This window comes from Chiloscyllium plagiosum, unplaced genomic scaffold (assembly GCF_037043375.1).
Source record: "Chiloscyllium plagiosum isolate Xiang-an unplaced genomic scaffold, Cpla_swu_hap1 HiC_scaffold_23, whole genome shotgun sequence".
Classification (NCBI taxonomy): Eukaryota; Metazoa; Chordata; class Chondrichthyes; order Orectolobiformes; family Hemiscylliidae; genus Chiloscyllium; species Chiloscyllium plagiosum.
The window spans coordinates 44,497,918-44,511,395 of NW_028270161.1; the positions used below are offsets into that span (position 1 = coordinate 44,497,918).

Below are 13,478 nucleotides of genomic sequence, written 5' to 3' on the forward strand. Positions count from 1 at the left end.
AATCTGAGGAGTCACGAAAGAAGCTGAACATTGTGTGATCATCAGTGAATTTCTGACCTTTATGGAGGGAAGGTCACTGATGATGCAGCTGATTATGGTTGGACTGAGGAAATGACTCCCTGAGGAATTCCCGCAGAGATGTCTTCGAGGTGAGATGACTGACCTCCAACAATGACAACCACCTTCCAACATGTCAGAGGGTTTACCCCCTGATATCCATCAATTCCAGTTTTGATAGTGTGATGCTACAGATCGGTCAAATGCAGTCTTGATGTCAAGGGCTGTCAGTCTCACCTCACCTCAAGGCCGTAATGAGATCAGGAGCTGATCAATCCTGGCAGAACCCAATCTGGATGTCACTAAGCAGGTTACTGTTAAACAGGCACTGCTTGATAGCACTGTTGATGACATGTTCCATCACATTATTGATGATTGAGAGAAGACTGATGAGGTGGTAATTGGGCAGGGTTGGCTTTGCCCTGCATTTTGTATGCAGAGCATACCTGGACAATTCTCCACATTGACAGGTGGGTGCAAGTGTTATAGCTGTACTGGAACAGCTTGGCTAGAGTAGCAGCAAGTTCTGGAGAACAAGTCTTCAGTACTATTGACAGAGTGTTGTCAGGACCTATAGCCATTGCACTTCTGACTGAAGATTGCTGTGAATGTTTCTCTTTTTGCACTGATCTTTTGTTGTCTTCCATCATTAACAACTGGGTTGTTTGTGAAGACACCTCCTCCAATGAATATGGTTATGAAATTCATGTAAAATTCAAAACAGCATATTTCTTCTGCTTGTTCCCAAAATTTCTCCTAAATTCTGCACCAAAGCAAAGCTGAATTTTCCGGAAATAATTCCAAGTTGTCTTAATTCAAGGCTAGCTTATATTGAAGCATTTCATTGTATTGATAGTGGTCAGATATGTAATTATATCTGCAGTTCATTTCCCAGTAAGATTCCCATTCAGCTGGTAATATTATTATTATTGATATGAGTTGGGGCTTGCTAGGGCAAAGGTTGGTGATAGGACTGAATGGAAATCATCATTAATGACTGTATATTTTATAGACATGAACTTTAGTAAGGCATTTGATAAGGTTCTCCATGGTAAGCTGATGAAAAAAGTGAAGTTGCATGGAGTCCAGGGTGTTCTAGCTAGATGGATAGAGAACTGTTTGGGCAACAGGAGACAGAGTAAAAGTAGAAGGGAGCTTCTCAAAAGGGAGACCTGTGACCAATGGTGTCCCACAGGGATCCATGCTGGGACCACTGTTGTTTGTGATATACATAAATGAATTGGAGGAAGGTGTACGTTGCCTCATTAGCAAGTTTGCAGAGGAGACTAGGATTGATGGAGTAGCAGATGGTGAAGGGGGCTGTCAGAGAATAGAGCAGAATATAGATAGATTGGAGAGTTGGGCAGAGAAATAACAGATGGGAGTTCAATCCAGACAAATGTGAGGTAATGGAAAGGTCCTGGGGAAAATTGATGTACAGAGAGATCTGGGTGTTCAGGCCCATTGTTCCTTGAAGTGGGCAATGCAGGTCAGTAGACTGGTCAAGAAGGCATTCGGCATGCTTTCCTTCATCAGACGGAATATTGACTACAAGAGTTGGCAGTCCTATTACAATTGTATAAGAATTTGGTTCAGCTACATTTTGAATACTGTGTACAGTTCTGGTCACCGTATTACCAAAAGGATGTGGATGATTTGGAGAGGGTGCAGAGGAGGTTCACCAGGATGATGCCTGGTATGGAGGGAGCTAGCTATGAGGAGAGATTGAGTAAATTAGGATTATTTTCATTAGAAAGAAGGCAGTTGACGGCGGACCTGATTGAGGCCTACAAAATAATGAAACGTGTAGACAGAGTGGATAGCAAGAAACTTTTTCCCAGAGTGGAGGACTCAATTACTCGGGGTCATGAGTTCAAAGTGAGAGAGGAAACGTTTAGGAGACACATACGTGGAAAGTTCTTCATGCAGAGAGTGGTGGGTGCCTGGAATGCTTTGCCAACGGAGGTGGTAGGGGCAGGAACGATAGCATCATTTAAGATATATCTAGACAGATACATGAATGGGCAGGGAGTAAAGGGATACATATCCTTAGAAAATAGATGGCAGATTTAGATAGAGGATATGGATCGGCGCAGGTTTGGAGGCTTAATGGCCTGTTCCTGCATTGTAATGTTCTTTGCGCATTGACAAGTCACCTGAGCTATTCCCCAGATGACTTGTTATATTGTCATAACTAGTGTCCCAGATACTCTCTCCCTTGCTTATTGTGTATGGGTGAAAGGGAAAAGTTGCACACTAAAGTGGCTATTAAGTGCAAACCGGTTGCATTTATAATATATGCGGACTTTACTCAGGTGACAATGACCTTCTTCAAGATGGGCTTACATTGATTTATTTTAAACGAATGCTTATTTCCATAGATTTCCAGAATATGTATAATAGTGAAATGGAGAGAACACAGAACAAAATTGGATACTCCTGAGATATATCTTTCATTCCCGCAACAATTATTAAATAGTGTGCAGGGGAATAGAGTAGATCTGAAAATAATGAATGCTGAAAGTTTGCAGCAAATCATTAGCCTCTACCAGAGAAAGATAAAGCTGACATTTTGTTTGATGCCTTCATTATTTCAACTTTAATCTAGAATTAGAGATGGTGGGATAATTTATGTTTCCATGCTAATGGAAGGTTTGCTTCTGTATAGTTGACCATACTCTGGCCAATTTTCCATTTGAAACCGGGAACCAAATATTTGTACCATATGGAAGAAAAGATTCCAGTTACTTCTAAAATCGATAGCTCTGTTATGCCATAGGACAAAAAATGGTATGATCAGTTGTGCGAAAACCTGCTGCAAACTAATGTAAATAAATTGAATGAATAAAAATGGAGGAAAACAGACTGGACAGTAAAGATTTCCCATGTAAATTACTCTCTCTTGAACTGGCAGGTGTTAACTGCTCAGATTCCTGTCTGATGGTAAGGAAGGCACCCACTCATAATTGCTAGGTATTTTCAAGCATGTGTGTTTTGAACCCTATGATCTTCTCAGGACCTGACTGCTACAGATAATGTGCCCTCAAGTGAAAACTTATGCAGCACATCACTGCAATTGGAGCATTTTGACTTGTATCAAGATTAAAATCAAGGTTATGCGATATTTTCCAAAGAAATACAGTTTTTGTTTTCAAAATAAATGTTAACGTTCAAATTATTTTTAACTTTCTTGATTTTCCATTGATGCCAATTTTAAATTGAACATGGTAACCAAGTTTGGGTTTATGAAGGGGAGGAGGAAAATACAATTCATAACCAGTGCAGGCAGATTGAGATAAATGCCTACAACAAAACATGAAAAGTTTACTCACATTTGAAAATATTAAAAACAAAGTTTAGCTGTACAAAAGGAATTGTTTCATTTACCAGAGTTTTGTTCCTTTCTTACACTATATATTCTTACAATACACTACAGAATGTTTTGTTTCCTATTACTGTAGGATGGGATGCAGTTACTGACTGGAAGGATGTCCTGTCTGGAGGTGAGAAACAACGGATGGGCATGGCACGCATGTTTTATCACAGGTGAGTTGTGTTTAGGGTAAAGATTGGAAGTTAGTCAAATTGCTCAGAAAAAAGGGATTTTCCATAGGGTGTAAATTAAGTTCTATGTGGTATAACCTTATGTTGATCATATGTCACGCTAAACTTATAAAATGTGACATATATTTTTCAAATATTTTTAAAAGTACTGAGTTTAATAGTAACAAATGTTTTCCCAACACAAGAGCGTTACTTTCCGTTGTGCTGAGCCATACAGTATTACAACAAGTTTAATCATATTACCAGTGTTCACTTCCTGATCATTCTTTGAGAATAAATGAGAAAGTCGGTCACTGGGCTGCTTTTACGATCTGTTTGGCACTTGGCTGAGGAGTGATATTGATAGAGACTTGAGAAGAGATTCAGCATTAAGTTCAAGAAGGGAAGTTTCCAGAGCTGAGATAGTAACATTTTTCAATGGAGATGCCCTTGTAAAAATACATAATTATTGAAATGTACCTCCAGTGTGCTGATATTCCCTTGTCATTATGTCAATAGGATATTTAACTTAGAAGTACAAAATGTTCTTTATATTGTGTTACAACTCTCTTCAAAGAAAATCCTTTAGCACATGAATGAAATGAATGGAGAGTTTCTGGCAAACTACTGCCTTTATGTTACAAACTATTGGGGCTTTGCCTGATATTGTGAAGTGTTCTCATTATTATGGGGGCTACAATGTTTTTTCTTAATTCTCTTAAAAACCTTTGCTCTAGTGGTACACAGACTGATTAGTACAAATATTTAATTGAAGTGTTTTTGTAATTCTGTGATGAATAATGGTGTCCGTTTTTGTTTACACAGGAAAAAAAAGAATAGGAACAGATTTTTTAAAAAGGTGTACTTTAAATTTGTTCATGGGATGTGGATATCAAACTGGCTGTGACAATTATAACCCATTTTTAAGTGCCTTGGAGAAGATGGTAGTGAGTTGGCTTCTTGAACTACTGCAGTAAGCATGCCATAGTGCTGGCAAGAAGGGAGTTCCAGGATTTTTGACTCAGGAATGGCAAATGATAATAGGTCCAAGTCAGGATGATGTGTAAGACATAGGGGAACTTGAATGTGGTCATTCAACAAGATTCTTTATGGTAGACTGGTTAGCAAGGTTAGATCTATTGAATACATTGAGAGCTAGCCATTTGGATACAGAACTGGCTCGTAGGTAGAAGACGGAGGTTTGGGGTGGAGGATTGTTTTTCAGTCTAGAGGCCTGTGACTAGCAGTGTGCCACAAGGATCAGTGCTGAGTCCACACTTTTCGTCATTTATATAAATGATTGGATGTGAACATAGGAGGTATGATTAGCAAATTTGCAGATGACACCAAAGTTGGAGGTATAGTGGACAGCAAAGAAGCTATTTCTGAGTACAATGAGATCTTGATCAGATGGGCCGAGGAGTGGCAAGTGGAGTTTAATTAAAGTAACTGTGAGGTGATGCATTTTGAATATTTATAGGTGAGGTCCTGGGGAGTATTGCTCAACAAAGAAACCTTGGATTGCAGGTTCATAGTGGAGTTGTAGATAAGAAAGTGAAGAAAGTATTCTTGCCTTTATTGGTCAGTGCACTGAGTATAGGTGTTGGGAAGTCCTGTTGCCGCTCTACGGGACATCAGTTGATCCATTTTTTTAAATACAACGTTCAATTCTGATGTCCCTGCCGAAGGAAGGATGTTGTGGAACTTGTAAGGGTTCAGAAAAGCTTTACAGGAATGTTGCCAGGATTGGGAGGTTTGGGTTATAGGGAGAGGCTGAATAGGCTGTGGCTATTTTCCCTGGATTATCAGAGGTTGGGGCCGGGGAGTGACCTTATAGAGGTTTACAAAATCATGAGGGGCATGGATAGGGTACAGAGACAAGGTCTTTTCCCTGGGGTGTGGGAGTCCAAACCTAGAGAGGGATAGATTTAAGGTGAGTGGGGAAAGATTTAAAAGGAACCGAAGGGACAATGTTTTCATACAGAGGGTGGTGTGTACATCGAATGAGCTGCCAGAGATAGTGCTGGAGGCTGATGCAATTACAACATTTAAAAGGCATCTGGATGGATTTATGATGAGGAAGGGGTTAGAGGGATATAGGCTAATTGCTGGCAAATGGATACTGTTGGAGGGGACAACTTACCAGGGGTATGCAGTGGGACCCAGGTCTCTGGCACAAAGCCTGTCCCTGTTGCGCAGAAAGAAAGGAGGAGAGTGTTAGTCATTGGGGACTCAGTAGTTAGAGGGTCAGATAGAAGGCTTGTTGGGAATGAACGAGACTCACGGTTGGTGTGTTGCCTCCCAGTTGCCAGTTTCCGTGATGTCTCGGATCGTATCCTTGGGGTCCTGAAGTGAGAAGGTGACCGGCCCCAAGTCATAGTCCACGAGGTTCCAACGACATAGGTAGACAGAGGGAGAGGGATGTAAGGCAGGATTTCAGGGAGATTGGGTGGAAGCTGAGTGCTAGAACAAACAGAATTGTTCTCTGGTTTGTTACCGTGCCACGTGATAGTGAGGCAAGGAATAGGGAGAGATATCAGCTGAACACGTGGCTGCAAGGATGGTGCAGGAGGAAGGGTTTCAGGTACTTGGATAATTGGGGCTCATTCTGAGGAAGGTGGCACCTGTACAAACAGGACTGTTTTCACTTGAACCAGAGGGGTACTAATATCCTGAGTGGGAAATTTCCTGGTGCTGTTCAGGTGGGTTTAAACTCGCTCAGCAGGGGGATGGGAACCTGAGATGTAATTGCAGTACACAGGAGGATGAGAGTAGGGAGGACAGGGACAGGATTTCACGGTCACAGGAATGTGCTGGCAGACAGCAAGCTGGTTTGGAGTGCGTCTACTTCAACGTAGGAAGTATCCGAAATAAAGTAAGTGAGCTTGCAGCATGAATAGGTACCTGGGACTTCGATGTTGTGGCCATTTCGAGACATGGATAGAGCAGGGCCAGGAATGGATGTTGCAGGTTCCAGGGTTTAGATCTTTCATTCAGAACAGGCAAGGCGGTAAAAGAGGGGGAGGTGTGGCCTTGTTAGTCAAGGATAGTATAACAGTGGCTGAAATAACTTTTGATGAGGACTCGTCTACTGATGTGGTATGGGCTAAGTTTAGATACTGGAGAGGAGAAGTCACACTGCTTGGAGTTTTTATAGGTCTCCGCAGAGTTCCAGGGAGGTGGAGGAGAGGATTAGCAAAATTATTCTGGGTAGGAGTGAAAGGAACAGGGTGGTCATTATGGTGTCTTTAACTTCCCCAACACTGACTGGAAATGCTATAGCTCTAGTACGTCGGATCGATCAGTTTTTGTCCAATGTGTACAGGAGGGTTTCCTGACACAGTATGTCAAAGGGCCGACAAGAGGGGAGGCCACACTGGATCTGGTGCTGGTAAGGCCAGGTGTTTGATTTAGTTGTAGGTGAGCACTTTGGAGAGACTGACCATAATTCAGTTATGTTTAGTTTAGCGATAGAAAGGGATAGGTACATGCCACAGGTCAACAGTTATCGATGGGACAAGGGCAATTATAATACGATTAGGCAAGATTAGGATGCATAGAATGGGGTAGCAAAATGGAGGGGATCCAGACAATGGAAATGTGGAGCTGGTTTAAGGAACCATGTCCTTGATAGGTATGTCCCTGTCAGGCAGGGAGAAAGTGGTAAGGAAAGGGAACTGTGGTTTACTGCAGAAATTGAATCTCTCGTTAAGCGAAAGAAGGAGGCTTATGTGTTGATGACACAAGATGGTTCAGATGAGGTGATGGAGAGTTACAGATCAGCTAGCAAGGATTGAAAGAGAGAGTTAAGAAGAGCAAAGAGAGGACACGAGTAGTCTTTAGTAAATAGAATAAAGGAGAACCCTAAAGCTTTCTATAGGAATGTGAGGAATAAATGGATGACTAGGATAGGAATAGGGCCAGTCAAAGACAGAAGTAGGAAGTTGAGTGTGGACCCTGTGGAGATTGGAGAGGTGCTAAGTGAACATTTCTCATCTTTTTTCATTCAGGAAAAGGAGAATATTGTAGAGGAGAAGAATGAGATGTAAGATATTAGACTAGCAGGGATCGAGGTTAGTTACGAAGAAGTTATCAGTTCTAGAAGCAGTGAAAGTAGATAAGTCCCTTGGGCCGGATGGGATTTATCCGAGGATTCTCTGGGAAGCTAGGGAGGAGATAGCAGAGCCTTTGACTGATATTTGAGTCGCCATTGTCTACAGGTTTAGTAGCAGAGGACGGAAGGATTGCAAATGTTGTGCCCTTGTTCAAGAAGGGCAGTAGAGATGATCCAGGTAATTATAGACCAGTGAGCCAATGTTCTATTGTCGGAAAGGTTTTGGAAAGGATTATAAGAGATAGGATTTATAATCATCTAGCAAGCAACAATTTGATTTCAGATAGTCAACATGGTTTCGTCAAGGGCAGCTCATGTCTCACAAATCTCATTGAGTTTTTTGAGAAGGTGACCAAGCATGTAGATGAGGGTAGGGCATACATGGTATACATGGACTTCAGTAAAGCCTTTGATGAAATTCCACATGGTAGGCTGTTGGAGAAAATGAAGAGGCATGGGATTGAGGGTGATTTAGCAGTTTGGATTAGAAACTGGCTTTCTGAAAGAAGGCAGCGAGTGATGGTTGATGGAAAATATTCAGCCTGGAGTCTGGTTACTAGTAGTGTGCCACAAGGATCTGTTGTGGGACCACTGCTGTTTATCATTTTTATAAATTGCTTAGACGCAGGCATAGGTGGATGGATTACTAAGTTTGCAGATGAAATTAAAATCGGTGGAGTAGTGGACAGTTTGGAAGAATGGTACAGGTTTGCAGGGGGACTTGGATAAACTGCAGAATTGGGCTGAGAGGTGGCAAATGGAGTTCACTGCAGCTAAATTTGAGATGATGCACTTTGGGAAGAATAACAGGAAGGCAGAGTACTGGGTCAATGGAAAGATTCTTGGTAGTGTGGATGTGCAGAGGGATCTTGGAGCCCATGTACATAGATCCCTGAAAGCTGCCACCCAGGTTAATAGTTCTGTTAAGAAGGCATACAGTGTGTTAGGTTTCATTGGTAGAGCGATTGAGTTCCTGAGCTGCAATATCATGCTGCAACTATACAAAATGCTAGTCCGGCCGCACTTGGACTATTGTGTACAGCTCTGGCCGCCATATTTTGGGAAGGATGTGGAAGCATTGGAAAAGGTGCAGAGGAGATTTACCAGGATGTTGCCTGGTCTGGAGGGAAGGTCTTATGAGGAAAGGCTGAGACACTTGGGTCTGTTCTCATTGGAAAGAAGGCAGCTAAGAGGGGATTTGATAGAGTCATACAAGATGATCAGAGGATTAGATAGGGTAGACAGTGGAAGTCTTTTTCCGAGGATGATGACGTCAGCTTGTACGGGTGGGGGGTGCATAACTGCAAATTGAGGGATGATAGATTTAAGACAGATGCCAGAGGCAGGTTCTTTACTCAGAGAGTAGTAAGGGCGTGGAATGCCCTATCTGCCAATGTAGTTAACTCAGCCACATTGGGAAGATTTAAACAATCCTTTGATAAGCACATGGATAATGATGGGATGGTGTAGGGAGACGAGCTGAGAATAGTTCACAGAACGGTGCAGCATTGAGGGTTGAAGGGCCTGTTCTGCGCTGTATTGTTCTATGTTCTAAGATATTTTATTTGACCAAAGGGTATGTTTCCATGTTGTACATCTCTATGACTATGAGGTGCTGCATTTTGGGAAAGCAAATCTTAGCAGGACTTCTATCCTTTATGGTAAGATCCTAGGTAGTGTTGCTGAACAAAGATACCTTGGAATGCAGGTCCATGCTCCTTGAAAATGAGGTCACAGGTAGATAGGATAGTGAAGAAGGCGTTTGGTATGCTTTCCTTTATTGGTCAGAGTATTGAGTATTGGGATGTCATGTTGCGGCTGTACAAGGACATTGGTGAGGCCACTGTTAGAATGTTACATGCAATTCTAGTCTCCTTCCTATCAGAAAGATGTTGTGAAACTTGAAAGATTTACAAGGATGTTGCCAGAGTTGGAGGACTTGAGCTACAGGGAGAGGCTGAACAGGCTGGGGCTATTTTCCCCGGACCGTCGGAGACTGTGGGGTGACCTATAGAGATTTACAAAATCATGAAGGGCATAGATAGGATAAATAGGGGTGTAGGTGTCCAGAACTAGAGGGCATAGGTTAGGGTGAGAGGGGAAAGATATAAAAGAGACCCAAGGGGCAACTTTTTCACGCAGAGGGTGGTACGTGTATGGAATGAGCTGCCAAAGGATGTGGTGGAGGCTGGTACAATTGCAACATTTAAATGGCATTTGGATGGGTATATGAATAGGAAGGGTTTGGAGGGATATTGGCTGGGTGCTGGTAGGTGGGACTAGATTGGGTTGGGATATCTGGTTGGCATGGATGGGTTGGACCGAAGGGTCTGTTTCCATGCTGTACATCTCTATGACTCTATGAACTGTATCAGCTGCATTTGCCTTTCTAGTGTGTGGGGTGGTGGGGGGGGTGATTGTCATTTGAAGGTACTGTACAAAAAGTCTTGGTGAGTTAACTCCAGTTGACATTGGTGGATGCGCTACTTTGTTCTAGATGATGGCAAGTTTCTTGTACATTGTTGGAGGTTCATCCATTGAGGCAAATCGAATAATCAAACTTCTGAGTTGCCCCTTGTGCATGGTAGACAGGCATTCATGAAACAAGAGGTAAACCTGTTACAGAATTCCTGGCCTCTGACTTGTTCTTGTAACCACTAGTAACCCCCAAGGATGTTAATAATGCCATTGAATGTCGTGGGAGAATGATTAGATTCTCTCTTGTAAATAGTCCTTGCCTAGCACTTGTGTAGTATTGATGATATTTGCCACATTATAGGCCAACCCTAGATGTTGTCCAAGTCTTGTTGCATATAGACTGGATCTGAGGAGTTCAAAGTGGTGGAGGGTGGTACAATTACAACATTTAGAAGACATCTGGATGGGTTTATGAAAAGAAAGGGTTTGGAGGGATTGGGCAGTCATCCATAAATATCCATACTTTGGATCATTTAATGGAGAAAGGGTGATTGATTCATTGATGAAGCAGCTGAAGATGCTTAGGCCTAGAATGCTACCCTCACACATGTAAACGTGTACAGTACAGGAAGTGGTCATTCAGCCCATTACAGCCAGGCACCAAAAATCTGAGTACATTAGACTAGAACAGCAATTTATTGTCATATGTATCTTTACAAAAATATTCAGTGCAAAGTTTTATAAGTCAACATACTGTGGCACTAAAATTAATGACAGAAGTCATAAATGAGAAGATAGAAAAAAGTTCACTGCAGTTCAATTATTGGGTCCTGAGGTCGGGGTACACTGGAAAACTGGGCTGAAACTGCCCCGCAGGCCCAGTCCGAGACCGTCCCAGCAAGCTGAGACAAGTCCTGCTTGCTGGGACTAGACCTTCACACTGGGCTGTCGGAATACCTGGAAGCCGTCAAAGAAACCTCCATGACAGAATGGGACCTCCACACCATGACAAAAATGCCACATTCGGAGACCACCCTGCTAGATGCCAAGCTTATACTGCCATTCCAGGCAGTTGGAAGCCACCTCACCCTGGCTGGCAGAAGTTGCCTTCTGCTGAAGTCGTTAAAAGAAGGAAAGGTATCATAATAAATGGAAACATTAAAAAAAAAGAAAGAAAAAAGAATGTAAAGCGGATGGAATAGATGAGCTTCTTGTATAGCTTCCCTCGTACCTTATCCTTAGTGAGAGCTGCTGCACTTACCTCTGCCCACTGACTCTCTTGAAGGTCTTGTGTGCTACTAGTGTCTTTCAAAATGCAGACCGATGCAAAGTTGTTGTGCCATTTCTCCATTTCCCATTACTACTTTTACAGTGGTCCAATTTTGTGTTTCTTACTTTTTATATATTAAAAAAACTCTCGTTTTTTTTAAATATTACTAGCGAGCTTACCCTCATATTTTATTTTCTCCCCCCTTATTGCCTTTTTAATTGTCCTTTGCTGATTTTTAAAGACTTCCTAATCCTCTGGCTTCCCTCTATTCTTCACCACATTGCATACTTTTCCTTTTGATTTTCTACTGTCTATGACATACCTCCTCAGCCATGGTTGCCGCCTCTTCCTCCTCTTAGTACATTTCTTTCTCCTCTTCCTTGAGATAAATTTCTGCTGTGCCTCCTGAATTATCCGCAGCAACTCCTGCCATGCCTGCCCGACATCTTCCCTGCTATGCTCCCTTTCCAGTCAACTCTGGCCTGCTTCTTCCTCCTGTCTTTGTAGTTACTTTTTCTTAATTGTAATAATATTACGGTACATCTTCGATTCCAGCTTCTCCACCTCGAACTGCAGGGTGAATTTTATCGTGTTGCAATAATTGGGATGTTCCTAGGGGTTCCTTCACCTTAAACTTTCTAATCAAGTCTGCCTCATTACACATTACCAAATCCAGAATTAGTTGTTCCCTAGTGGGCTATCCCATAAGCTGCTCGAAAGAAACCATCTTGTACCAAGGAATAAACATGTTTTCTTACATTTATAATTCTTTTCTGTATGACTCAAAAATGTGAACAATATGTAAAGACCTGAGGAAGAAAATGGAGGCCTTTGAAATGTGGATGCTAAAGCATATATGAAAAGTTTCCTATATATATCATGAGACAGTGAGAAGGTAGTTTAATTTGCAAGAGCAAATTTCTTTCTCCTCTTCCTTGAGATAAATTTCTGCTGTGCCTCCTGAATTATCCGCAGCAACTCCTGCCATGCCTGCCCGACATCTTCCCTGCTATGCTCCCTTTCCAGTCAACTCTGGCCTGCTTCTTCCTCCTGTCTTTGTAGTTACTTTTTCTTAATTGTAATAATATTACGGTACATCTTCGATTCCAGCTTCTCCACCTCGAACTGCAGGGTGAATTTTATCGTGTTGCAATAATTGGGATGTTCCTAGGGGTTCCTTCACCTTAAACTTTCTAATCAAGTCTGCCTCATTACACATTACCAAATCCAGAATTAGTTGTTCCCTAGTGGGCTATCCCATAAGCTGCTCGAAAGAAACCATCTTGTACCAAGGAATAAACATGTTTTCTTACATTTATAATTCTTTTCTGTATGACTCAAAAATGTGAACAATATGTAAAGACCTGAGGAAGAAAATGGAGGCCTTTGAAATGTGGATGCTAAAGCATATATGAAAAGTTTCCTATATATATCATGAGACAGTGAGAAGGTAGTTTAATTTGCAAGAGCAAATAGATCTCAAAAAGTGACATCCATTTCAAAAAAAGTCAGCACTTTGTCGTATTTTAGCTCTAATCAAATAGCCAAAGATCTCTTCTCAGATCAAAATGGTAGGCAGAGTTGAATAATGAATGTCACTGATTTGATTACATTTGAGCTGGAAAGGATTGGAGGATGTTATTAGATAGAGAAGCATGGTGTACCATGACAGCAGATTTTCTGGCAGATGAGTTACAAACCGCAGAAGTCTTTTCTTGCAATTTTCCTCACAATTGACAATCGTAACAAAGTTGGACAAAGGTTGTTATTTGTGAGGTATTTGAGGTATTTTTATTGCAAATAAGAAATAAAATATTCTTTGACTGCCATTAATTATTATGAAAAACAATTAGTGAAAACCCATAAAATTCTTATCACACAAGTGAAGATAATTCAGTTTTGAGCAAAGACATTATTTGCTACTTCAATGTATTTGGATCAATTGTCCCCAGACCATTTATTTGCAGCTCTATGCAAATAGCATCTAAATCTCAATATTACTTTGTGTTCAAAAATGCATAGTGTAAATGGGCAGATGCTTATCTCAAATCATTCCCAGAAGTAAAAGATGATGCT

The 13,478-nt window shown here is 41.5% G+C and overlaps 1 protein-coding gene across 1 annotated transcript in view; it reads left to right on the forward strand.

Annotated features, from left to right (window-relative positions):
• The window catches only part of LOC122561656 (ATP-binding cassette sub-family D member 2-like), a 90,397-nt gene that overhangs the window by 64,188 nt on the left and 12,731 nt on the right, over window positions 1–13,478 (forward strand). The window contains exon 8 of the mRNA XM_043713607.2: window positions 3,519–3,603. Within this exon, the coding sequence (XP_043569542.1) occupies window positions 3,519–3,603 (85 nt within the window). The remainder of the gene's footprint in view (window positions 1–3,518; window positions 3,604–13,478) is intronic.